This window comes from Heteronotia binoei, chromosome 1 (genome assembly GCF_032191835.1).
Source record: "Heteronotia binoei isolate CCM8104 ecotype False Entrance Well chromosome 1, APGP_CSIRO_Hbin_v1, whole genome shotgun sequence".
In the NCBI taxonomy this organism is placed as follows: domain Eukaryota; kingdom Metazoa; phylum Chordata; class Lepidosauria; order Squamata; family Gekkonidae; genus Heteronotia; species Heteronotia binoei.
The window spans coordinates 262,593,964-262,618,194 of NC_083223.1; the positions used below are offsets into that span (position 1 = coordinate 262,593,964).

General features: G+C 46.4%; 1 protein-coding gene across 1 annotated transcript in view; it reads right to left on the minus strand.

Moving 5' to 3' along the window:
- Window positions 1–23,566, minus strand: part of SDHC (succinate dehydrogenase complex subunit C) — a 35,338-nt gene extending 11,772 nt beyond the window's left edge. Inside the window, exons 1-3 of the mRNA XM_060255007.1 lie at window positions 23,392–23,566; window positions 10,869–10,925; window positions 2,134–2,235 (exon numbers count right to left, since the gene is read on the minus strand). Of these exons, the coding sequence (XP_060110990.1) occupies window positions 2,134–2,235; window positions 10,869–10,925; window positions 23,392–23,411 (179 nt within the window). The 5' untranslated portion in view covers window positions 23,412–23,566. The remainder of the gene's footprint in view (window positions 1–2,133; window positions 2,236–10,868; window positions 10,926–23,391) is intronic.
- Between the last annotated feature and the right edge of the window lie 665 nt (window positions 23,567–24,231).

A 24,231-nucleotide genomic window follows, 5' to 3' on the forward strand; every position in this document is an offset into this window, starting at 1 on the left:
AGCGGTCCCTCAGTGGAACAGGCTTCTTTGGGAGGTGGTGGGCTCTCCTTCCCTGGAGGTTTTTAAACAGAGGCTTGGTGGCCATCTGACAGCAATGAAGATCCTGTGAATTTAGGGGGAGGTGTTTGTGAGTTTCCCGCATTGTGCAGGGGGTTGATGACCTTGGAGGTCCCTTCCAACTCTATGATTCTAAGGGGCTCAGGAACAGCACCCTGGGCTGCTCCCAGCTAGCTCCACGTCTGTGCTCAGAATTATGCAAGGAATCCAACCAGAGGAGAAGGGGATGGGACGGAGGAATTTGCAGAGGTGTCTGAAGAATGACACAACCACAGCAGCAGGAATCCCGGGAGGGTGGCAGGAGCCGGGGGGGGGGGGGGGGAGCCACCAAGCTAAAGAGAAAGCAGCAGGTTTTGGCTGCAACAGAGCTCCAACAGACAGCTATGCAATCAGGGTGCGTGATCCTCTCCTAGAAACTGAAATTTGGACCAGAGAATGCAATGCAGAAAGCAAGTTTTGTATATGGAGAGGCCAGGGGCTGGACTCAGAACAGGGAGACAGGAACTCTGGCTGAATTGGGAACCCTGTCGGATGACACTTAGCTTGGAGAAGCTGGCCATGGAGATGTCCCATTGCTCACTTCCATGGAAAAGTGAGGAGGAGGAGGAGGGAGGGAAAGATGAATGGATGGATTTATACCCTGCCTTTCGCTAACCAAAGGAGGCTCACAGCAGCTTACAAATCTCCCTTCCCTTCCCATAGCAGACACCCTGGGAGGTATGTGAGGCTGAGAGAGCTCTGACAAACTGCTCTTGAGAGGAACAGCTCTGCGAGAACTTCTGACTTGACTCAAGGTCACATCAGCAGGTGCATGTGAAGAAGTGGGGAATCAAACCCGGTTCTCCCAGATAACTGTCCCTGCACTTAACCACACCAAACTGGCTCTCTAGACTCTAGATTCAAGTCTAGTAGCAGCTTAGAGACCAAGGCGATTTTCAGGGTCTGAGCTTTCGAGAATCAAAGCTCCCTTTGCCAGATACAAGTAACAGAGATCCCTGTATCCTTGTATCCCAATCAGAAGTTGCGAAGAGGATATAAGGGCTCAGAGGTATCCATTCCTATTTGTATTTGTCCAAGAGAGCTTTGACTCTTGAAAGCTTATAACCTGAAAAACCTGAGGGAGAAATCTTTCACATCGCCTATTACTTGGTCCTGGAGATGCCAGGAATAGAACCTGGGACAACAGCATGCCAAACAGATGCTCTACCACTGAGCCATGGGCTCCTCCTTGGAATATAAACTACATGAAGCTGCCTTATACCACAAGAGACTCCAATCTAGCTTTCCTTCAGAAGAGCAGGACACATTTATGTAAATGGACAGGGGAGGGACGGTGGCTCAGTGGTAGAGCATCTGCTTGGTAAGCAGAAGGTCCCAGGTTCAATCCCCGGCATCTCCAAAAAAGGGTCCAGGCAAAAAGATGTGAAAAACCTCAGCTTGAGACCCTGGAGAGCTGTTGCCAGTCTGAGTAGACAATACTGACTTTGATGGACCAAGGGTCTGATTCAGTATAAGGCAGCCTCATATGTTCATTTGTAGGGTTAGACCGTGCACATGCATCTTGCTCTCCTGTGGTCCAAGGATCCATTTCACTAACAGTAGTTTTTTCCCCCGGTGTAAGGAGACTCTAGCAGCCCTGTGGCACAGAGTGGTGCTCATGACCTGAGTTTGATCCCAGCGGAAGCTGGGTTCAGGTAGCTAGTTCAAGGTTAACTCAGCCTTCCATCCTTCCAAGGTCAGTAAAATGAGTACCCAGCTTGCTGGGGGGAAAGTGGATGACTGGGGAAGGCAATGGCAAACCACCCCGTAAAAAAGTCTGCTGTGAAAACGTCGTGATACGTCGTCACCCCAGAGTCGGAAACGACTGGTGCTTGCACAGGGGACTACCTTTACCTTTAAGGAGACTACAGCGTGAGGGGAAGGCACTTGGCATGTGGGGGAGGGGCAACAAGCTGCAGCTGTTAGCAGAACAGATCTGCAGGATCCAACCCGACAAAAGAAATGAAAAGCCATTCTGCTAAGCGCACACCACACGCACATCCCGATCTGCCTTTCTGCCGAAAAGACAGCACCGACCTGTAGATGGTGATGTGGGGAGACAGAGGGCGGTTTGAGCGAGTGTTCTTGTCCCAGAACCGGGCCATCTCCTCCTTTGCTGTCGTTGCCGTGGGGGCCACCCTGGAAAAGAAACGCGGGTGAGACTGAGTCAGAGGCGTTAGCAGGTGGAAAGCAACAAGGTAGCTGTGGAGCAGGACGGTCTCTGCGAAGAACAGGAGGGTGGCCTTGCAGGATCAGACCAAGGTTCCCTCTACACCAGTGGTGGCCAAACTGTGGCTTGGGAGCCACGTGTAGCTCTTTCACACATACTGTGTAGCTCTCCAAGCCCCCACCACCCCATCAGCTGGCTTTGGAAAGGCATTTCTCTCTTGAAATCACTTCTTCAAGTCAAGCCAGCTGGTGGCCTGGAGAATGCATTTCAAGTTAAAGTTGCTTTCTTTCCACCTCTCCCTCCCCATCTATTTGCCTTCCTTCCTTCTGGCTCTCACACATCTGGCGTTAACGTCTTGTGGCTCTCAGGCATCTGACATTTATTCTATGTGGCTCTTACATTAACCAAGTTTGGCCACCCCTGCTCTAGACGTTCCCATCGCAAAGGCCACTGCAAAGGTTTCTCACACCTTTCCCCTTGCAGTGGCAGCCGCCCATATTCCCCTTGGGTAGCCCAGAAGGAGAGCAAGGAATTGGTCTCCTCTGCCACTTTCTCCCCAGAAAGAACTGGGTAGATTCCTCACCACCCTTATTGGATCAACGGCTTCCTAGGCTGTGGGAATTATTTGTTCTTAATAAAATAGCATGCAATTCTTTCGATTTCTTGATTGAATATGAACATTGTGTGGCAGCTGTTTGGCTTCCTCTGATAACATATTTGACTGAACCTGACATTGTACCTAATAATCTTTTCGACAGAAAATTGATCTACTTTTGCTTTTTGTGTTATCCTTGTTTAATGTTATTTTCATATATGATGTATGCTAATTTTCATTTGCATTTGTTATTGTATTGGCAAATGATAAATAAACAGGTTGACTCAGCCTTCCATCCTTCCGAGGTCGGTGAAATGAGTACCCAGCTTGCTGGGGGGAAAGTGTAGATCACTGGGTAAGGCAATGGCAAACCACCCCGTAAAAAGTCTGCCAAGAAAATGTCATGATGTGACTTCACCCATGGACTTAATGCTTGCACAGAGGACTACCTTTACCTTTAAAAGAGCCCCTGGCGCAGAGTGGTAAAGCTGCAGTCCAAGCTCCACTCACGACCTGAGTTCAATCCCAGAGGAAGCTGAGTTCAGGTAGTCAGATCAAGGTTGACTCAGCCTTCCATCCTTCCAAGGTTGGGAAAATGAGTACCCAGCTTGCTGGGGGGAAAGTGTAGATGACTGGGGAAGGCAATGGCAAACCACCCCATAAAAAGGCTGCCGTGAAAACGTTGTGAAAGCAACATCAACCCAGAGTCGAAAACGACTGGTGCTTGCACCTTTACCTTTTTTTTTCATTTATTCTATATGAAATATTTTCCATTATATACTGTTCCCACAGTTTTGCAATACCATAGGGATAGGCTGGGTGCTGCTTGGTTTTTCTACTTTGACCTTCTAGTAGCCACAATCGTTGAATGGAGGGTCTGGTTCCCTCTAAGGAGAGTAGGTTTTTATATTCCACTTTCCTCTACCCTAAGGAGTCTCAAAGCAGTTTACAATTGCCTTGTCTTCCTCTCTGCACAACAGGCACCTTATGAGCCAGGTGGGACTGAGAGTCCCGAGAAAGCTGGGACTGACTCAAGGTCACCCAGCAGGCATCATGTGGAGGAGGAATGGGGGAATCAAACAGAGTTCTCCAGATTAGAGTCCGCTGCTCTTAACTATGACACCCACACAGGCTCTTTGTGTGTATGCATATACGTCCCATTGGTTCCAAAAATCTTTGTATCATACATGGTCATGGTTAAAGCCGAGGATTTACCAAAAAATTCCAAGATGGGTCTCACAAGTGAAAGCGTTTGCACCGCCAAATCTCATAAGACCAAATCAGAATCGCGTATACAAACTTTTGAAACAAGACAACCATTTAAAAACTAAAGAAGAACTAGAAAGCATGGATATCAAAATGAATTGGTGGTTGAGATCTCAAATAGAATCTAGATATGCTAAAGATAAAGCAATAGGTTTTAATACAGAACAGTATCCATTTGACGTAAACATTTTGGGACCTCAGGAGAAGCTGATCTCAAAATTATATGCTTTTCTATTACAGATGAAGATGCAAGACGAGATTGTAAAAGATTGTATGGTCCAGTGGGCTAGGAATGTAGGTCGTAATATTACGTTAGATGAGTCGGAGAGGTTGTGGAAGGCTAATATTAAATTAACTAAGTCAACTGCTTTTAAAGAAAATCTGTATAAGATGTTTTATAGATGGTATCTAACGCCCTCAGAAACTTTCTAAAATGTATTCTAATATGTCTAATAAGTGCTGGAAGTGTACAAAACATGTTGGGTCGTTTTATCATATGTAGTGAACCTGTGAAGTGGTGAAAAGCTATTGGAAGATGGTGCATGAACTATTACAGAAAATTCTGAAGACACAGATCCAATTTAAACCAGAAATATTTTTATTGAATATATACCCCGTGACTACACAAAGGAGACAAGACATCTAACATCACATATTATTACAGCAGCTAGGATTTTACTTGCACAGAAATGGAAATATCAAGAAATTCCTATGAGGGCAGACTTGATTGAGAAAATATTGGAGACGGCAGAGATGGAGTACTTATCCCAGCTGCTTGCTGGGAAATCTAAGGAAGAAGCCAGAAAGCAGTGGGAGAAGTTTTATATGTGGTGAGATACTTAAGATTTACCAATGTGAACCTTTATTTTAGTTTAACTTTTTTGTTATATATACTATCCAAATTAGAAATATAACTTGAAAAACAGAAGGTTCAAATGATGACTTATAATCTAAATATGACAGAAATATCTTGTATGATTGATTTATCATTATGCAGAATGCTTCATAACTGTATTACTAACGTTTTTCTATTCCCATCTACCCCTGTTCCCCTTCTTTGTTTAAAACCAATAAAACTTTTAAAATAATTGTCATTTGTGTTTGCTATTGTATTGGCAAATGATAAATAAACCTTCATTCAGAAGGAAGGAAGGAAGGAAGGAAGGAAGGAAGGAAGGAAGGAAGGAAGGAAGGAAGGAAGGAAGGAAGGAAGGAAGGAAGGAAGGAAGGAAGGAAGGAAGGAAGGAAGGAAGGAAGGAAGGAAGGAAGGAGCTACCAAGACAGTGCTGCCCACGGCCGTCGGGAGGAGGGCAGGTGGCAGGAAAGTGTTCATTCACTGAAAAAGCAATGGCTTCCCAGCATTTTCTTTACTCTTTCCTGAAAAGAGGATTCGGTCCTCACTTGGCAGAGAGATATATGGCACATTTGTGTTTGCCATGAAACAGAGCCATTTTTTACAGCCTCTAGCTCATGACAACACATGGCATTGCCAGATGCCAGCATCAGCATTGCATCTGTCTACATGAACGATGCAGACTACGCCATGATTTAACATTGTGTCCTGGGGCTTCTGTTACACCTCAACTAACTTTTTATTGGGGAATATTAATATTTCTTAGCTCAAAATGGTGAGTCTACGAGAGGTGAGGTGAGCAGAGATCTCTGTCAATGTCTACGGAGATAGACCACTGAAAATCCTTTGGTTAATAATGGATTTTATTATAGGTACAGGGTTTCAAATAGTTACATCCCAATCAAACAATTTCAAGCATACAAGAGGAATACAGAGATTAGCTGAATCAGCATGGATGGGGGAAGGTGATACAATACCTAGATCTTGCAGGGTAGGCTCAGTCAGAGGAAATGCAAGGCCTCTGGAGGGAGATTTCTCTTGAGAGGAAGGAAGGGGGGGTTAGGGTAGGAAGGGGTGCAGGAGGAATTCCCTTTTCTTTTCCGACTCCTTCTCTTCTCTCTCGACCCTATTTTTTTCCTTCTCTTTTCTCTAACCTGACAGGTGGGGTTGCCTGTTTTCTAGGGTAAATTACGTCACATCAAGCGATTCAACTACCCAATGAAGGGGCAGAGTGTCACACCAATGGAAAATCAGAGTGTCATATGTGGAATATCCAATCAGAGATCATTCGTGTCATAAATCCATACCCCAACATAGGAATTTTAAATACACTGGCCAAATGACTTTTTATGGCCCTGTTTTCCCAAACTGACTCCTTTGAAGCTCCCAAAAAGTGATAGATTTCTCTCTTAGTGTCAAACATGATAGGCATCCATCAAGTGTTCATGAGACTGGTTGACTTTGATAGCCTTAGCAGTAATTAAAGAAAAATAGAAACTTTGTTAAAAGTCAGAAATGTGAGATTAGTTTGCAGTTATACCACACATTCACAACAAGATGAACACCTAACCCTTAGCCTTTGTGTTTTTGCTGTCTTGCCCTGAAGAAAGGCATTTTTACAGCTCTGCCCACCAGTCCCTCTCTGGGCCTGGAATTCTTCATTCCCAGGAGCAGAAAGATGGATGCTTCTTAACCTTTCACCCAGCCATCATGTTTGTCTGGCTTGTGAACCAGAACCACATTCCAGCCTGCCTTGGGCCAAGAAGGAATTGGATTTTTCTCCCTTATGTGCAAGAAAGACCATTCCAATTCAAATGGGCATTGCTGTGTCATATCACATTCCAGGGGTGCATGGCTTGGAAATCAATACAGGGGTGTCTTCCTGAATATCACTTCTTGCTTCTACTTTCTCATTATTTTTGGAATGGCCAGCCTGAAGAAGAGTTCTGGAGAACTTGAAAGCTGACACACTGCTGGTGTCGTTTTTGTGTGTGTGTGTGTGTGTGTGTGTGTGTGTGTAGGGGGGTCCTAATAGAAGAACAATAAGATTATATTGGATTTACACCCTACCCTTCACTCTGAATCTCAGAGTGGCCTACAATCTCCTTTATCTTCCTCCCCCACAACAGACACCCTGTGAGGTGGGCGGAGCTGAGAGAGCTCTCCCAGAAGCTGCCCTTTCAAGGACAACTCTGCGAGACCTATGGCTGACCCAAGGCCATTCCAGCAGCTGCAAGTGGAGGAGTGGGGAATCAAACCTGGTTTTCCCAGATAAGAGTCTGCGCCCTTAACCACTACACCAAAGGTATAATGTGGATTGTATTCTAGGGGTTTTGGATTTCTCCGCCAGGGTGCCTGGAGAATCAGCTGAGAATCAACTTCTCAAATAGCACTTGGAAGGTGCCTTTTGGCTCCCCAACCTCTCACAGCCACCTCCGGCACCAGCCATCCCGTCTGCCCTTTCTGTTATCTCAGGATTAGTGCCCAAATTTTCGTGCTTTCACTTTCCGTACTTCTCTCTGTTTTCTTTTTGCACAGCATACATCAGATTCTGAATCGTAAACCAAAGCTAAGAGGCAGTGCATAAACATATTGAATCAATAAAAACAAAGATCTGCCCTGAATTTTAATTGCAACTTGTACTGCAGCCTGATTCCTGCTTGCTGGTTTAGAGGCCACCAAGAGACCTGCACTTGACCCTTCATTTATCTGATCCTAAGATCAGCAGAAGAGATGTATCCAATATTAAAACCCACAACATAGGTCAATATCTCAAGCCCGATGAAATTTAACCTTTACTATGGCCCGCCTAAATGCTTTTCCAGTTTGGAGAGCCAGTTTGGTGTAGTGGTTAAGTACGCGGACTTTTATCTAGGAGAACCGGGTTTGATTCCCCACTCCGCCATAGCTCTCACAGAGCTGTCTTTGAAAGGGCAGCTGCTGTGAAAGCTCTCTCAGCCCCACCTACCTCACAGGGTGTCTGTTGTGGGGGAGGAAGATAAAGGAGATTGTAGACCACTCTGAGACTCTAAGATTCAGAGTATAGGGCAGGGTATAAATCCAATATCATCATCATCATCTTCCTCCATCTCCACTGGAAATTCTTTATGGCAGTTTTAGGCAAATACTCCTTCAAAAAAGGCTCTGCCCATGTGAATTGGGAACTCCCGACTTCCTATCCTATATTATTTTGAAGTGCCCTTTACTCGCTTCCCAGCGCATTCTATTTCTATCTAAATATTTTCCAAATAATAATCTTAACTGACGAGAAAATGCTGTCAGCTTTTAGAAGGTGTAAATCCCAAAACCACCATACGTGTTGCAAAGTTTTTAGCAGAAGCTTATAAAATCAAAACTAACTGAAACATACCAATAGATTTTAGCAAACTGAACGATGCCCATTTTCTTTTGGCATTTTATATTTGACATGCTGTTTACCATCTTAGACTCTCCTGTTTTATATTCTTATTTATGATAATTTATCAGATTTATGCATGTCTGTACTGACACCTATATGAAATCAGTCATGCTGTTTTAATACCAGTAAAGGTATATGGAATGGAAACTTAGCGGCAGCATCGTAACTACCCCACAAAAACAGTTGGATGACCCAAATGGTAAAAATAATTAACTTAATTTGCGACGCCATAACCCAGCTTTGAAGCCGACCAAGAATGGAGAAGCGACAATAAAGGATCTGTTCTTACACATTTCAGGTCCCCGACTGCTTAGAGGCTATGGGCACATTTGGAATTCTGACATGGCATGGTGGGCCCCGCAACAAAACGGTTGCCACAGGAGTCACAGCTGGCCACAAAATTATTGCCACAGTTTAACTCCACTAACAGTGCAGATTTGTGTGCTGTGCTGGCAACTGCTGCCAAAGCAACGGGTTTTTAAAAAAAAAAAAAATCTGCGCAGCCAATCAGATCTTCAACGGCCAATCAGAAGCCTTGCTGGGCAAAAACCCTACCTGGCCCCACGCACTTCCTAAGCACACTTGGTAGATGCCAGAAAAAGGTGCCAGCAGGCATCATGGCGCCCACAGGCACCTGCAGGTCGGGGACTCCCAATACAGACCAGTCATCAATGCTGCATCTTGTGGTGGTGAGTTCCCCAAGTCCATTAGGTACTGGGCTGGGGGGCAGGGTAGATCCCATATGGCACTTCTCTGGTGCAAGGAACCTCCCTCCAATGCAACTCCAAACCAAGGTTAGAGCAAAACTCAGCTTACGTTGAAATTGGAATTGCACTACAAGTGGCTTTTGGCATGCTTAAGAACATAAGAGAAGCCATGTTGGATCAGGCCAATGGCCCATCCAGTCCAACACTCTGTGTCACACAGTGGCCAAATAAAGCAGGTGCCTTCAGGAGGCCCACCAGTGGGGCCAGGACACTAGAGGCCCTCCCACTGTTGCTCCCCCCCCCCCACCAAGAATACAGAGCATCACTTGCCAAGACAGAGAGTTCCATCTATACCTTGTGGCTAAATAAAGCAGAAGTCAAGTTTCATCTTTAAGACCAACCAAGTTTTATTGAGAACATAAGCTTTCATGCGCTCTCTCAGCACACTTCATCAGACGAGGGGATCAGGTATTGTGGGCTGAAATACGTGCAGTTTGTTGTTTAAGAGTGCAGACTGGCTTTAGTCACATGATAAAACAGTGTGGCTTGGCCATTTGGTCTGGATAGCCATAAAAGGTAATAAAGTTCCCTGCCAATTGGTGTTTTTGCAAATCCCAGAAGGACATGCATTTCCTAGTTGTAGGCTACCTAATTTAATATACCTAAATAGCCACTGATGGGCCTCTGCTCCATATGTTGATCCAATCCCCTCTTGCAGCCATCTATGCATGTTGCTGCCACCACCTCCTGTGGCAGTGAATCCCATGTGTTAATCACCCTTTGGGTGAAGGACTTCCTTTTACCCATTCTAGCCTGACTGCTCAGCAGTTTCATGGAGTGCCCACGAGTTCTTGTATTGTGAGAAAGGGAGAAAAGTACTTCTTTCTCTGCCTTCTCTATCCCATGCATAATCTTGTAAACCTCTATCATGTCACCTCTCAGTCGATGTTTCAGACATAAGGGCGTGTCACGGCCAATGTTCCCTCTAAGCTGCAGAGTCTTGTGAGCAAAAAAATCTACTTTGTGAGCTACTGGCATTAAAGCTGTAAGCTCCTGGCATTAAATCAAATTGCTCTGGGGCCATTTTTCCTGAGCTGAGACAAAAATGTGTGAGCTGGAAGCTAAAAATCTGTGAGCTAGCTCACGTTAACTCAGCTTAGAGGGAACACTGGTCATGGCATGCTGTCAAATGAATAAACCTGGCGGGGGATGGGGTTCCTTAGGCTCACCTGCTCCTTTCTCCCCCCACCCCATCACAATGGCCAGCTAATGAACAATTACCTCTGAACTGCAAACCATGCATTACAGTATTTCTGCTGCCGATCCATAATGAAAGCCCACTGGTGGCAAAGAACCTTTCCGGACTGTGTCAACTGGGGTGGGGGTCTAGCTGGGCCTTGGAGAAGGGGTGCAGAAGCTTGGAGAGGGCACCTGGGTTTTTTGGCCACTGTGTGACACAGAGTATTGGACTGGATGGGCCACTGGCCTGATTCAAGATGGCTTCTCTTATGTTCTTATGTAAAACAGCACAGTGTGTGCCAAAAGCTAAACTACGCCTGGAAAATACCAATTGATTGATAGCCCTGTTACTTCCTACGTGAAGCCACTGGGGATTATATAAAAGCACCATTCCTACTGATCTGTCTTAATGGTCCATGAATGACAGGGGAACAAAAGGAGAACAAACGGACTGGAGAGCAAAATCTTGCAAAGAGTCAAGGGAGGAGAGAATTAATGACGCTTCTGGCTGTCCAGAAACTTACCTTTGCATGGAGAATCCAGGACTGAAAGGGGTGCAGAGGCAGCGCCGGCCAGCTAATCTGAAAGACAAAAGCATTTGTTATGTTTACGACGGGGACTGTGTTCATCCTTACAGAGAGCCCTCAATGCGCTAGGTGAGCCACTTACTCCCTTTGCTTTTGTTTCCTCAAAGAGAGATACTGACCTACCTGTCAGTGCTGTTGGAACCCATACTGTTTACACAAAGCACTTTGGACACCCAGAAAACACTCTACAAAGCTGTTAAATCCAGGTGAGCAGCCATGTTGGCCTGAAGCAGGGATAGCCAAACTGAGGCTCGGGAGCCACATGTGGCTCTTTCACATATATCGGGTGGCTCTCGAAGCCTCCACCACCCTGTCATCTGTCTCTTTAAATCACTTCTCCAAGCCAAACCAGCCAAGAGCTTGGAGGATGCATTTAAAGTTAAAGTTGCTTTCTTTCCACCTCTCCCTCTCCCATCTATTTGCCTTCCTTCTCTCAAACATTTGATGTTCATTTCTTGCGGCTCATGGACCTCTGACATTTATTCTATGTGGCTCTTACACTAAGCAAGTTTGGCCACCCCTGGTCTGAAGCAATGGAACAATGCTGGAGTCCAGCAGCACCTGCTCACTGTACCCCACTTCACTGTCTGATTAAGTGCGAATGCACTCGAAAGCTTACATTCTGAATAAAACTTTGTTGGTCTTAAAGGTGCTACTGGACTCCGTAGAACTTTGTTCTACGAAGCTGAATTGTGAAAGCAGAGGGCAGAGCGATGTGCCAGTGGCTATGTGGAGTGGCTGTGTGGTGGCAGGGCTGTGTGGTGGCAGGGCGGTGCTCCATATGCTCTCCTCCCCACCCCCGCTACAGAGACTTGCCCTGGGGTTCTCTCTGAACAACGGGAGTTGCAGGACAAGTCTACGTGATAAAGTTGGTGTAAGTCTCAACCCTTTTTGCGCTTCTCCTAAAATTCTCTCATCATCTTGTGCTGAAACACCATCTACTATGGAAGTATGGGGGGTGAGGGTGGAATGAAGTAAAAGTAGGCGTCCCCCAACCTTTTTGAGCCTGCAAGCACATTTGGGATTCCAAAATGACACGGCAGGTGCAGCAACAAAATGGTGGCCAAAAGAGGCGGAGCCAGCCCCAAAATGAATGCCGCAGCTTAACTTCAGTCACACACTGCAGATTCTTGCGCTGTGGTGGCAGCTGCTACCAAAACATGGTTAAAACGAATTTGCATGGTTAATCAAATCTCCAATAATCAATCAGAAACTTCACAGGGCAAAAGCCTCCCCACTTCCTAAAAACACCTGGTGGGTGCCAGAAAAGGTGTCAAAGGGCACCATGGCACTCACAGCTACCATGTTGATGACCCCTAAGATAAAAGATTGGGAATGTACCTCCATTTCCTCATTCAAGATACTGTAAACCAGGGGTGGCCAAACTTGCTTAACTTAAGAGCCACACAGAATAAACATCAGATTTTGAGAGCCACAAAACACGAATGTCAGAGGTAGATAGGGAGGGAGGGAAGAAGGAAGGAAGATGATATTGGATTTATATCCCGCTCTCCACTCTGAAACTCAGAATGGCTCACAATCTCCTTTCCCTTCCTCCCCCACAACAGACACCCTGTGAGGTGGGTGGGGCTGAGAGAGCTCTCCCAGAATCTGCACTTTCAAGGACAACCTCTGCCAGAGCTGTGGCTGACCCAAGGCCATTCCAGCAGCTGCAAGTGGAGGAGTGGGGAATCAAACCCGGTTCTCCCAGGTAAGGGACCACGCACTTAACCACTACACCAAACTGGCACCACTACACCGAAGAATATACTGGAGCCAGACATCTCTGCTCTAAATGAAAGGCACCCCACCAGCCCCTGCTCTTTATGCTCCTGAAAAACCAAACTGTTGAGGCCAAGGTAGTAAAATGACTCTAAAGGGGAAGCAGCCAAGTAAAGAGCAGTTATTTCACGCTGCTGGAGCCAAAGGCCTGAAGAACAGAGAGTCTGCTATTTTCCTACTGTCGTGGGTGGGGTGGGGGGTCAAAAAACAAACTTGCTTTCATTCTGCTCTTTCGCCAACGCCGCAGTTTGTCACCCTCTAAGCGCTGGTAGATGGCAGGTCACTGTCACAGTTGGGAGCACAGCATATTAAGTTGCAAGCCCACAGCGTGGGAAAGGAGGTAAATTATGGGTTTCAATTTCCTTCTACACACACACAGCCTCGCAGGCTCAGGGAATCGTTCTAGACAGATCTGGTCCAAGCCGCTGTCAGGCCGACATTCAAAGGTGACACACCAGCAAATGAAGCAAAACAAAAAGCACGCTCCCTCCCTCTAAGCCATGGAGTCTTGTGAGCAACAATTTTACTTTGTGAGCTACTGGCATTAAAGTTATCAGCGACTGCATAGCTAAGCTTGCTCTGGGGCCATTTTTCCTGAGCTAAGACAAAAACGTGTGAGCTGGAGGTTAAAGAACTGTGAGCTAGCCCACACTAACTCAGTTTTGAAATTGCTGAGCAGTCGGGTTAGAACGGATAAAAGGAAGCCCTTCACCCAAAGGGCAAGGCATATCTTACCAGACTGAATGCTCTGCCAACGGTGGAACTAAGAAGATGATTGGCTAAAACCCCATTTTCAGAACACATGGCATTCTCTGCCACAGGAGGTGGTGGCAGCTACAAGCAAAGACAGCTTCAAGAAGGGGTTGGATCAACATCTGGAGCAGAGGTCCATCAGTGGCTATTAGCCACAGCGTATTGTTGGAACTCTGTCTGGGGCAGCAATGCTCTGTAGTCTTGGTGCTGGGAGGGGCAACAGTGTGAGGAGTTCTAGTGTCCAGGCTCTACTGGTGGACTTAATGATGGCGCCTGGGTTTTTTTGGCCACTGTGTGACAAAGAGTGTTGAACTGGATGGGCCACAGGCCTGATCTAGCATGGCTTCTCTTAACTCAGCTTAGAGGGAACACGGCTCACAAGCCTGCCCTTCAGAAACTGAAAAACATGTTGGAATCAAGGACTGGGAGCACAGAATGGAGCCTTCTTTCCTTGCCACTTGCCCCTGCACCCCACCAGACCTAGCAGTCTCCAAGTCAGGGGTGCAGTTCTGAGTGCGAAGGATGGACAGGAGGCCATAAAAAGTAATGGAATAGGGGCATGACAAAGCAAGCTAGGAGAGTGGAGGTATTAACTGTTTAACAGGTTTAACTGTTAGTAAAGGACAATCCCGCCTAGGTAGTTATTTAACAGCACCGTAAAATGTTTTTAAATTGTTTTAATAGTGTTTATCGTTTGAAGTTTGATTGTTTTAATTTGTATTTATTGTCTGAAATTTGGACTGTTAGCCGCCCCGAGTCCGCTTGCGGAGAGGGCGGGGAAGAAGGAGGAGGAGGAGAAGATAGCCCAAAGATCCTAAACATGTGTACCCAAAAGGAGGTCCCTTCAGCTTTGGAAGCTGGAATATTATGTCAAGTCATAGCTGACATCAATTTTCACTTCAGTTTATTTATACGGCAACAAGCTGACCATAAAAGCCCAATAATTGAAACAAATTTGGGCATTAAACGGCAAACCTCAATTTTAAAGGCAAGAGACAAAGAGTGGGTTGCCACTGCCCTCCCCTGTGTAGCAACCCTGGACTTCCACGGAGGTCTCCCATCCAAATGCTAACAGCAGCTGATCCTGCTTAGCTTCTGAGAGCTGATGAGATGCGGCCAGCTTGAGCCATCCGTTTCAGAGTTCAGCTTTCAGAGTTCAGTTGAGCTTCCTCTCAAACAAAGGCTCACAGGATCGAAGCCTCCGTTACCTCCTTGCTTCAGCCAGATGGCGAGCCAAGCTCTTCTAGTGGGAAGGGCCTCAATCCACAGTTTTGTGCAGGGGTGGCCAAATTTGCTTAATGTATAAACCACATAGAATAAACATCAGATGTCTGAGAGCCACAAGACACGAATGTTACATTTGGGAGGGAGGGAGGAAGGAAAGGAGGAAGGCAATAGATGGAGGGGGGAGAGAAAGGTAGGAAAAAGCAACTTTAACTTTAAATGCATTCTCCAGCTGCTGGCTGGCTTGGGCTTAGAGAAGTGATTTAGGGAGAGAAATGCCTTCTCCAAGCTGGCCGACGGGGTAAGAGGAACTTTGGGAGCCACACAATATCCATGAAAGAGCCACATATGGCTCCTGAGCCACAGTTTGGCCGCCTCTGGTTCTGTGCATAATTTTTCTAAGCTTAATCACTCTCCCCCCCCCCCCAAGGAACACACAGCGATACACATTATATTTGCTTACTTTAAAAAGTGGGAGAAGCTGACCACACTCTTCAAGTAAGAAAAAAACCCAAAAGAAGAAGAATTGCAGATTTACATATACCCCACCTTTCTCTCTGAATCAGAGACTCAGAGCAGCTCACAATCTCCTTTATCTTCCTCCCCCCCCCCCCACCAAAACCCTGCCTAGTCACCTGAAGGAAACTTTTACTCACCATAGGAGAGTTACTTGTGATTGGCAAGAGACTAATTACAAGCTCGACCACAGCTTTCAATTACAAGTCTGCATATCCCACAGAATCAAGTGGGAAAGTTTCATCTGGATGATAAACCTTCAGGCTGTAGCTATGGGGTTGCTCACCCCAATGGGGTTTGGGGAATGGATGGACTCCCAAAACACGTATCAGATGAAAGGAGATGAACCTACCCTGACAAGCTAATTTACTCATTGCTGCTGACTCATTTTTTTTAAGGATCTGGACCAGTGTTCCCTCTAAATTGAGTTAACATGAGCTAGCTCAAAGATTTTTAGCCTCCAGTTCACACATTTTTGTCCAAGCTCAGGAAAAATAGTCCCAGAGCACAATAATATATGCAGCAGCTCACAACTTTAATACTAGTAGCTCACAAAGTAGAATTTTTGCTCACAAGACTCTGCAGCTTAGAGGGAACATTGATCTGGACCCCAACTCACAAAGATAAAATAGAATAAAAACAGCCCTACTGGAAGGAACAGACAACAGGATTAAATCAGAAGATTCACAGCAAATCAGAGAAAGGAATCAGGATAAACAACCAAGATCGGGGTAGTAATAAAAGAACAACATCCACCTAATTTGGAATCGGTTCACAAATGCACATGCACCATTCAACACCTCTGGCTGCAGCTGAATTACGGCAACCCTATAGGGTTTTGTATGCAGTTGGTTTGCTATTGCCTAAGAGCCCCGTGGGGCAGAGTGTTAAAGCTGCAGTACTGTGGTCCTAAGCTCTGCTCACGACCTGAGTTCGATCCCCGGCGGAAGCTGGGTTTTCAAGTAGCCAGCTTGAGGTTGACTCAGCCTTCCATCCTTCCGAGGTCGGTCAAATGAGTCCCCAGCTTGCTCGGGGGAAAGTGTCGATGACCGGGGAAGGCAATGGCAAACCACCCCGTAAAAAGTCTGCCGTGAAAACGTTGTGAAAGCAACGTCACCCCAGAGTCGAAAACCACTGGTGCTTGCACAGGGGACCTTTCCTTTCCTTGCAACTGCCTGCCTCTGTGTAGCAATTCTGGACTTCCTTGGTGGTCTCCCATCCAAATACCAGCCAAGGGAGAGCTTATTTGGCTTCCAAGTTCAGGCTACCAGGGCCATCCAGGTAGAGAGAGAGAGCCAGTTTGGTGTAGTGGTTAAGTGTGCGGACTCTTATCTGGGAGAACCGGGTTTGATTCCCCACTCCTCCACTTGCACCTGCTAGCATGGCCTTGGGTCAGCCATAGCTCTGGCAGAGGTTGTCCTTGAAAGGGCAGCTGCTGTGAGAGCCCTCTCAGCCCCACCCACCTCACAGGGTGTTTGTTGTGGGGGAGGAAGGTAAAGGAGATTGTGAGCCGCTCTGAGACTCTTTGGAGTGGAGAGCGGGATATAAATCCAATATCTTCTTCTTCTTCATCATCCCGGTCAGGGCTTGACACAATTACACTTGGGGATAACTAGTGAATTTCTTTTGCATTGCCACGACTACTTCAATCCGTGTAGTCAGATCTGTATAGCCCACTCATACCTTCTAGCTGACACTACAAGACACAGATATACGCTTGTGAGACCTGGCCAATTCTGTCAAGCATGCGTATTTCTGCGTGCCATGATGGTTCCTTAGACAAAGAGCAAGTCACCCGTCTCTACCGCCCCCCCCCTCTTCTTTACAACCTTTAGGCAAGTAATAAATCTATCTAGCCCAAGGATGTTTACGCTGCAGCCTGGCTGGTAAAGCTGTGATGTGCCTCTCCCCCAGATTCACACGGACAGTCCTTATCTGGTCCCATAGAAGCGTGAGAAAGGGAGATGTTTTTAATAGCCTAAATTCCTTAGTAATAAAAGAGACACTGTGTAGTAACCTTTGAACCCGTGACTCAAGCTGCTGCAGGATACCCTTTGAAATCCTATATAGTAACTATGTAACACTGGATACCTCATTACTTCCAAGGATTGTGTCCCTGGTAAAGCTTCTGAGTTCCTACAATAAAGCAACTTTTGATTCAATAACAAAAGGCTATTTATTGAGAAATATCGATGCTTGACATTTTGGAAGTGATCTTTCTTGGGGACGTAACCGAACTAGAAACTTTCTAACCCTATGGCGGAGAGAGCTCTAGATAACGGAAAAGCCCCCGACAACCCAGAACAACCGATTGGTGAGGAACAACGACCCGGTAGTGACCCTAAGCAACCTCCGTGGCACATACTCAACGACCGGAGAGTGGCAGGGCGAGGGTCCCCGCTGCACGTACAGTGACTGTTCATCACCCCCAAAGTGTGGGAGCCCAGAAGATCCACCAGCTTGATGGATGAAGCACCCGCTCGGAGAGAGGCGATCCTGGCGTGGCCCTCCCTACGCTCGAGGATGGGAGATGACAGTGACCAGGGCACCTCGGAGGTGAGTGGGGGGAATGGCCACAAGGGCCAAGAGGAGGGCAGCCACCTCCGCCTCCCCCTCCAGTGCTGCAACAACCCCAGCTACCGCATCCGCCACGAGACTGCCGCAAGCTAGATGCCACCTTTGACGGGGACTCCCTGTGCAAGCACCAATCGTTTTCGACTCTGGGGTGACGTCGCTCTCACAATGTTTTCACGGCAGAATTTTTTAAGGAGTGGTTTGCCATTGCCTTCCCCAGTCATCTACACTTTCCCCCCCCCCAGCAAGCTGGGTACTCATTTGACCGACCACGGAAGGATGGAAAGCTGAGTCAACCTCGAGCCGGCTACCTGAACCAGCTTTCACTGGGATTGAATTCAGGTTGTGAGCAGAGAGCTCCAACTGCAGTACTGCAGCTTTAGCACTCTGCGCCACGGGGCTCTTATGGCCTGACAGTGACCAGCATCCTGTGTTTTCAGGGAGAGATGTAATGTCCATTTTCCGGCCTCTGTAAGACCTGATTTACATTGCTGTCCTGTAACCTGATGCCCTGACCTTTTAGGGGCCCTGGAAGGCAAAATGCTTTTCGCCCAGCTCTCACAATTAGCAATATATAAATCAATCACAGTAGAAAACAGTTATCAAAACATTATGAAGCTGGAATGTTTCATCGGAATAGTCTTCGAGAAAAAGCCCTGTGGATTCACCATGAGAGTGGTTTCTGCAAGGGGGTCTGGAGGCTTTCGCAACAAGACACTGGCTTTTAAATAGGAAAAATACTTGGTAAGGCTTGTCATCTTCTGTACTGGTGGTTGTGGTTATGTGTGTGCTGGAGATTATGGATGTCTCTAGAAGTCAGGGCTGAGTGAATTGGGGCCTTGAGACGTTAGCTCATCACCAAATTAAATTTTAAAATATTTCTGTTTTACTTCTGAAAAGCTATGCATTGAAAAACCGCAGCCAAAAGATCTGGAAAGTTCAAAAATGTTCTTTGCATTGAAATGTGAGGGGAAGCTAAAAAAACCAGAAGCAAGCTGTAATGGAAAAATAACCTGGCTGGCAAGCCCCTAAAATTGTCTCCACCAATTCCCATAGGAAACCTCTGGCATGCATTTGTGGAGAGGGGGTCAGGAGGTCACCTGCACCATGGGGCAGCTGCCTCAGTCCCATAGATGTTTCCCATTGGAAACATCTGGCATTTATTTGTGGGGGTCAGAGGGCAGCTTTTCTTTGGTAATTTGTTTTGAAAAGAAGAGATGTATACCTCATCTACTCGGGTACTTACATTTAAATCTAGCCACTTATTCTCAGCGCCACAAATATTAGCTTGTGAACACACATACACGAACATGCTCATGTGCTACACAAACATGTGAATTTGAACTTATATGTAAACAAGAGAGGGACACATCACAACACTCCTAATCTGCCTTTCAGATCAGACGTATTAGCATGTAATGCTCATAAACATGCACTTAAGGAAGCATATATAAACATATGCATATTCACAGCTGCCACAAACCTATGCATAACTTTCATAATGTGTACATTTGTGTCGCAATGACATGCACACATAAGATGTGGTCACAATGCCACAAACCTGTGTAGGTGTCTCAGCTGGCACGCACAAACACAGATCCGTGTACACACATCCGTGCTTGCAAGGCACCAAACCTACATAAACATTTTGCCATGTGTGCATAAGAACAAAAGCTTTGTATGTGTGCACAATACAGCATGTTTTATATACAAACAAATGCATCTGCCCAGTGACAAAACGTTATGTGCATATTTAGAATCATAGTTAGAAGGGACCTCCAGGGTCATCTAGTCCAACCCCCTGCACAATGCAGGAAACTCACAAATACCTCCCCCCAAATTCTTAGAATCCTCATTGCTGTCAGATGGCCATCCAGCCTCCGTTTAAAAACCTCCAAAAAAGGAGAGCCCACCACCTCCCAAGAAAGCCTGTTCCACTGAGGAATTGCTCTATTTTATTTCAATGATGTCTAAACAGAAAGATAAGAAGAAGACGACTGCAGATTTATACCCTGCCCTTCTCTCTGAATCAGACTCAGAGCAGTTTACAATCTCCTATATCTTCTCCCCCCACAGGAGGGTGGGGCTGAGAGGGATCTCACAACAGCTACCCTTTGAAGGACAACTCCTGCAATAGCTATGGCCATTTCAAGTGGAGGAGTGGAGAATCAAACCTGGTTCTCCCAGATACGTCTGCACATTTAACCACTACACCAAGAAAAACTGCAATGGGTAGTGGTTAGTGTTGGATTAGGAACTGGATGACCATGGCTTAAAAATCAACACTCTAACATGGAAGCTTGCCGGGCAAGCTTGTGCCAGTCACATAATCTGAGCCTCACAGGGTTGTTGTGAGGCTTAAACGGAGGGAAACAAAACAAAGCATTTTGGGTCCCCACAGAGGAGACAGGCAGGATATAGATGAAGTAAATAAAAAACATTAAGAAGAATCCTATTGAATCAGAACAGTTATCCATCTAACCCAGTATCTTGTTTCTGCACTGGCCAATCGGTTATCTGGAGGTACACACAAACCAATGTTGCCTCCAAGGACAGTGTTTCAGATTAGTGCATCTGAATAGAGAGTTTTCCACTGTCACCACAGCTAGTAGTCAATTACGGGCCTATCCTCTATGAATTTATCTAATCTCCGTTTAAGGCCATGTATGCTGCTGGCCCCATGGCAGAGAGTGGTAAAACTGCAGTACTGCTCTCTGCTCATGACCTGAGTTCAATCCCAGCGGAAGCTGCGTTAAGGTACCCGGTTCAAGGTTGACTCAGCCTTCCATCCTTCTGAGGTCGGTAAAATGAGTACCCAGCTTGCTGGGGGGAAAGTGTAGATGACTGGGGAAGGCAATGGCAAGGGAAGGTTCCCTGTGCAAGCACCAGTAGTTTTCGACTCTGGGGTGATGTTGCTTTCACAACGTTTTTACGGCAGACTTTTTACAGGGTGAACATATGAACATATGAAGCTGCCTTATACTGAATCAGACCCTTGGTCCATCAAAGTCAGTATTGTTTTCTCAGACTGGCAGCGGCTCTCCAGGGTCTCAAGCTGAGGATTTTCATGCCTACTTGCCTGGACCCTTTTTGGAGATGGCAGGGATTGAACCTGGGACCTTCTGCTTACCAAGCAGATGCTCTATCACTGAGCCACCGTCCCTGGGTGGTTTGGCATTGCCTTCCCCAATCATCGACACTTTCCCCCCAGCAAGCTGAGTACTCATTTTACCGACCTCGGAAGGATGGAAGGCTGAGTCAACCTCGAGCCGGCTACCTGAAAACCCAGCTTCCACTGGGGATCAAACTTAGGTCGTGAGCAAAGCTTAGGACTGCAGTACTGCAGCTTTAACACTCTGCACCACGGGGTTCTTCTTAAGGCAATGGCAAACCACCCCATAAAAAGTCTGCCATGAAAACGCTGTGATGCGACGTCACCCCAGAGTCGGAAACAACTGGTGCTTGCACAGGGGACTGACTACCTTTACCTTTTTTTTATGCTGGTGGCAGCCCTGACCAGCCCAAGCTTGTCAGAAACTAAGCAGGGTTGGATCTGCCCTGGTTAGTATTTGAATAGGAGACCATCAAGGAAGTCCAAGGTCGCAATGCCAAGCAGGCAATGGCAAACCACCTCTGAACGTCTCTTGCCTTGAAAACCCCATGAGGCTGCCATAAATCAGCTGTGACTTGACCAAACTTTCCATCCCCACCATGCTTGTGGCCTTCACTAATACCTCAATTTGCCAGCCAATTCCACCATTTAATTACTCATTAAGAAAAGGAAGTTCCCTTTTTGCCTGTCCTCAATCTACTGCCCATCAACTTCACGGAGTGCTCTCAAGTTCTAGTACTATGGTAGAGGGGGAAGCGCTTCCTTTCCTCATAAGAAAATATTTCAGTCCTTAAAAGCATCTTGGTTACCCTTTATTGCACTTTTTCAGCTCCGCAGGAGCTTTTTTTAGGAGGAGGAGGAGAAATTATATTCCGCCCTATACTCTGAGAGTGGTCACAATCTCCTCTACCTTCCCCCCACCACCACAATCACAACAGACACCCTGTGAGGTAGGTGGGGCTGAGAGAGCTTTTTACAGCAGCTGCCCTTTCAAGGACAACTCCTGTGAAAGCTATGGCTGACCCAAGGCCATTCCAGCAGGTGCAAGTGGACGAGTGGTGAATCAAACCCGGTTCTCCCAGATACGAGTCCATGCACTTAACCACTACACCAAACTGGCTCTCAATAGAGCAATCAAAACTTTACATAGTATTCAGATGAGGCTACACCACAGATCTATACTGAGCATTAAAATATTAGCAATTTTATTTTCAGTCCTTTCCCTAATCAGCTTAACAGTTTGTCTTTTTAAAAATTGCTGCACACTGAGCCGTGATTTTCAGGGAGCCGCGCACTACAAAGACCAAGTTCTGGGAGACCCAGGCTCAAACCCCCACTCTGTGACTGGAGCTTGTTGGGTGACCTCTGGCCAGTCACACACTCTCAGCCTAACCTACCCACAAGGTTGTTGTGAAGATGGAAAGGAGAGCATGTAAGCCATTTTGGGACTCCATTGGGAAGAAAGGTGGGAGATAATCCAACCAGTGTTCCCTCTAAGCTGAGTTAGCATGAGCTAGCTCACAGATTTTTAACTTCCAGCTCAAACATTTTTGTCTTGGCTCAGGAAAAATGGCCTCAGAGCAAACTAATTTATGCAGTAGCTCACAACTTTAACGCAAGTAGCTCACAAAGTAGAATTTTTGCTCAGAAGATTCCACAGCTTAGCGTGAGTATTGAACCCAACCCCAAGATTTCCTTCCCCCTCCGGTAGAATTTATTTTGGACAATACAAATCTACGTAAACATTTCAGCATGTGTGCATTTGGAACACAAATCTTGTATACTGGGCTACGTAATGCATGCACATTCACAGTGCCAAGACAATGTGTGCGCATTTCGGTTTCAGTGTACACAGAGAGAAAGAAGGTATATACTGGGGTTGGCCAAACTGTGGCTCTTTTGCACATATTGGGAGGCTCTCAGAACCCCTACCACTCCAACAGTTGGCTTGGAGAAGGCATATCTCTTTAAATTCTTTCTTCAAGCCAACTGGTGGCTTGGAGAATGTATGTAAAGTTGCTTTCTTTCCACCTCTCTCCCCCCCATCTATTTCTTTCTTTCTTTCTTTCTTTCCTTCCTTCCAACATCTGACATTATGCCTTGTGGGTCTCAAACATCTGACGTGTATTCTATGTGGCTCTTGTTAAGCAAGAATGGCCACCCCTGGTATATACAAAGGTGGTTCCTAATGCCGCAAGTCTATGCACATATCTGCGTTTGCGTGCACTTGCACACACTGCGTCTATGTATGCGTGCACATGCAGGAGCGCATACACAAACCCTTGCACGTGCACAGGGCCACAAATTCGCGCACGCATTCTGGGTTGCCTACAGATACAAGGCAGACAAAGCAGAACACAGTCAATATCCCCCCTCGGCCGAGCTCCTACGTGTCCCACTCGGGGGCAGCCTCTTCGCCCCATATCCCGCCCCACACTGAAGCGGCGGCCTCACCGCCACCCACGGAACCGCTCCCCCTCCTCGCCCCCTTCCAGTCACCTCAACAGAGACGCCGCCATCTTGCAAAGAAGTCACTCTCGCTCCCAAGCGGAAACGGGCGGGACGCACACGAATGACATCACTGCCCGGTTTCTGTCGCCAGAGCGGCAAAGGGCGGAAGAAGAGAAAAGGCGCAGGAACGTAAGCTGCACGTGGAGCTTTCCTTGCTAGTGAAAAGGCCAGTTGAGGTCGGTGGGATTTATTGCAGAGGATTTATTGCATAGCTAGGACGGGGCTGAGGACAAAGGGCTGTTTCCTTTAAAACTTATTTTTTGCCTTCATTTTCTGCAAACTACTCTTTGCTTCCTCATGTTTTCCGATCAAATTTTCTGCCATTTTTGTCACAACCTTTCCATTTAGACTTGGTGCAGCAACAGCAATTAACAGGCAACTTTTATTACCTTTTATTACTATCCGGACCAAATGGTCTTCCAATTTATTACGCTATTTCACCATTTGATCCTAACTATGCATCAGTTTATACTCTTAACCCACCAACTACATGTATTTCAGCCCACTGTACCCTATCCCCTCATCTGAAGAAGTATGCACGCATACGAAAGCTTACATTCTGAATAAAACTTTGTTGGGCTTAAAGGTCCAACTTGACTCCTGCTTTGTTCTGCTGCTTCAGACCAACACGGCTGCCCACTTGGATCTATTTCCATTTCTCTCTCCGCCATCCTTCCCGACCTTATTTTTCTTTCATTAAAAAGCTTCTCTAAGGCTGCAGGAGGGAAATTTTCTGTGCAATCCTTTGCCTATTGACTGGCTCTCCCTCCCCCCCCCCCCCTTCATGGAGAGGAAGCCTGTACATCGTATAAATAAGTCAATAGTTCC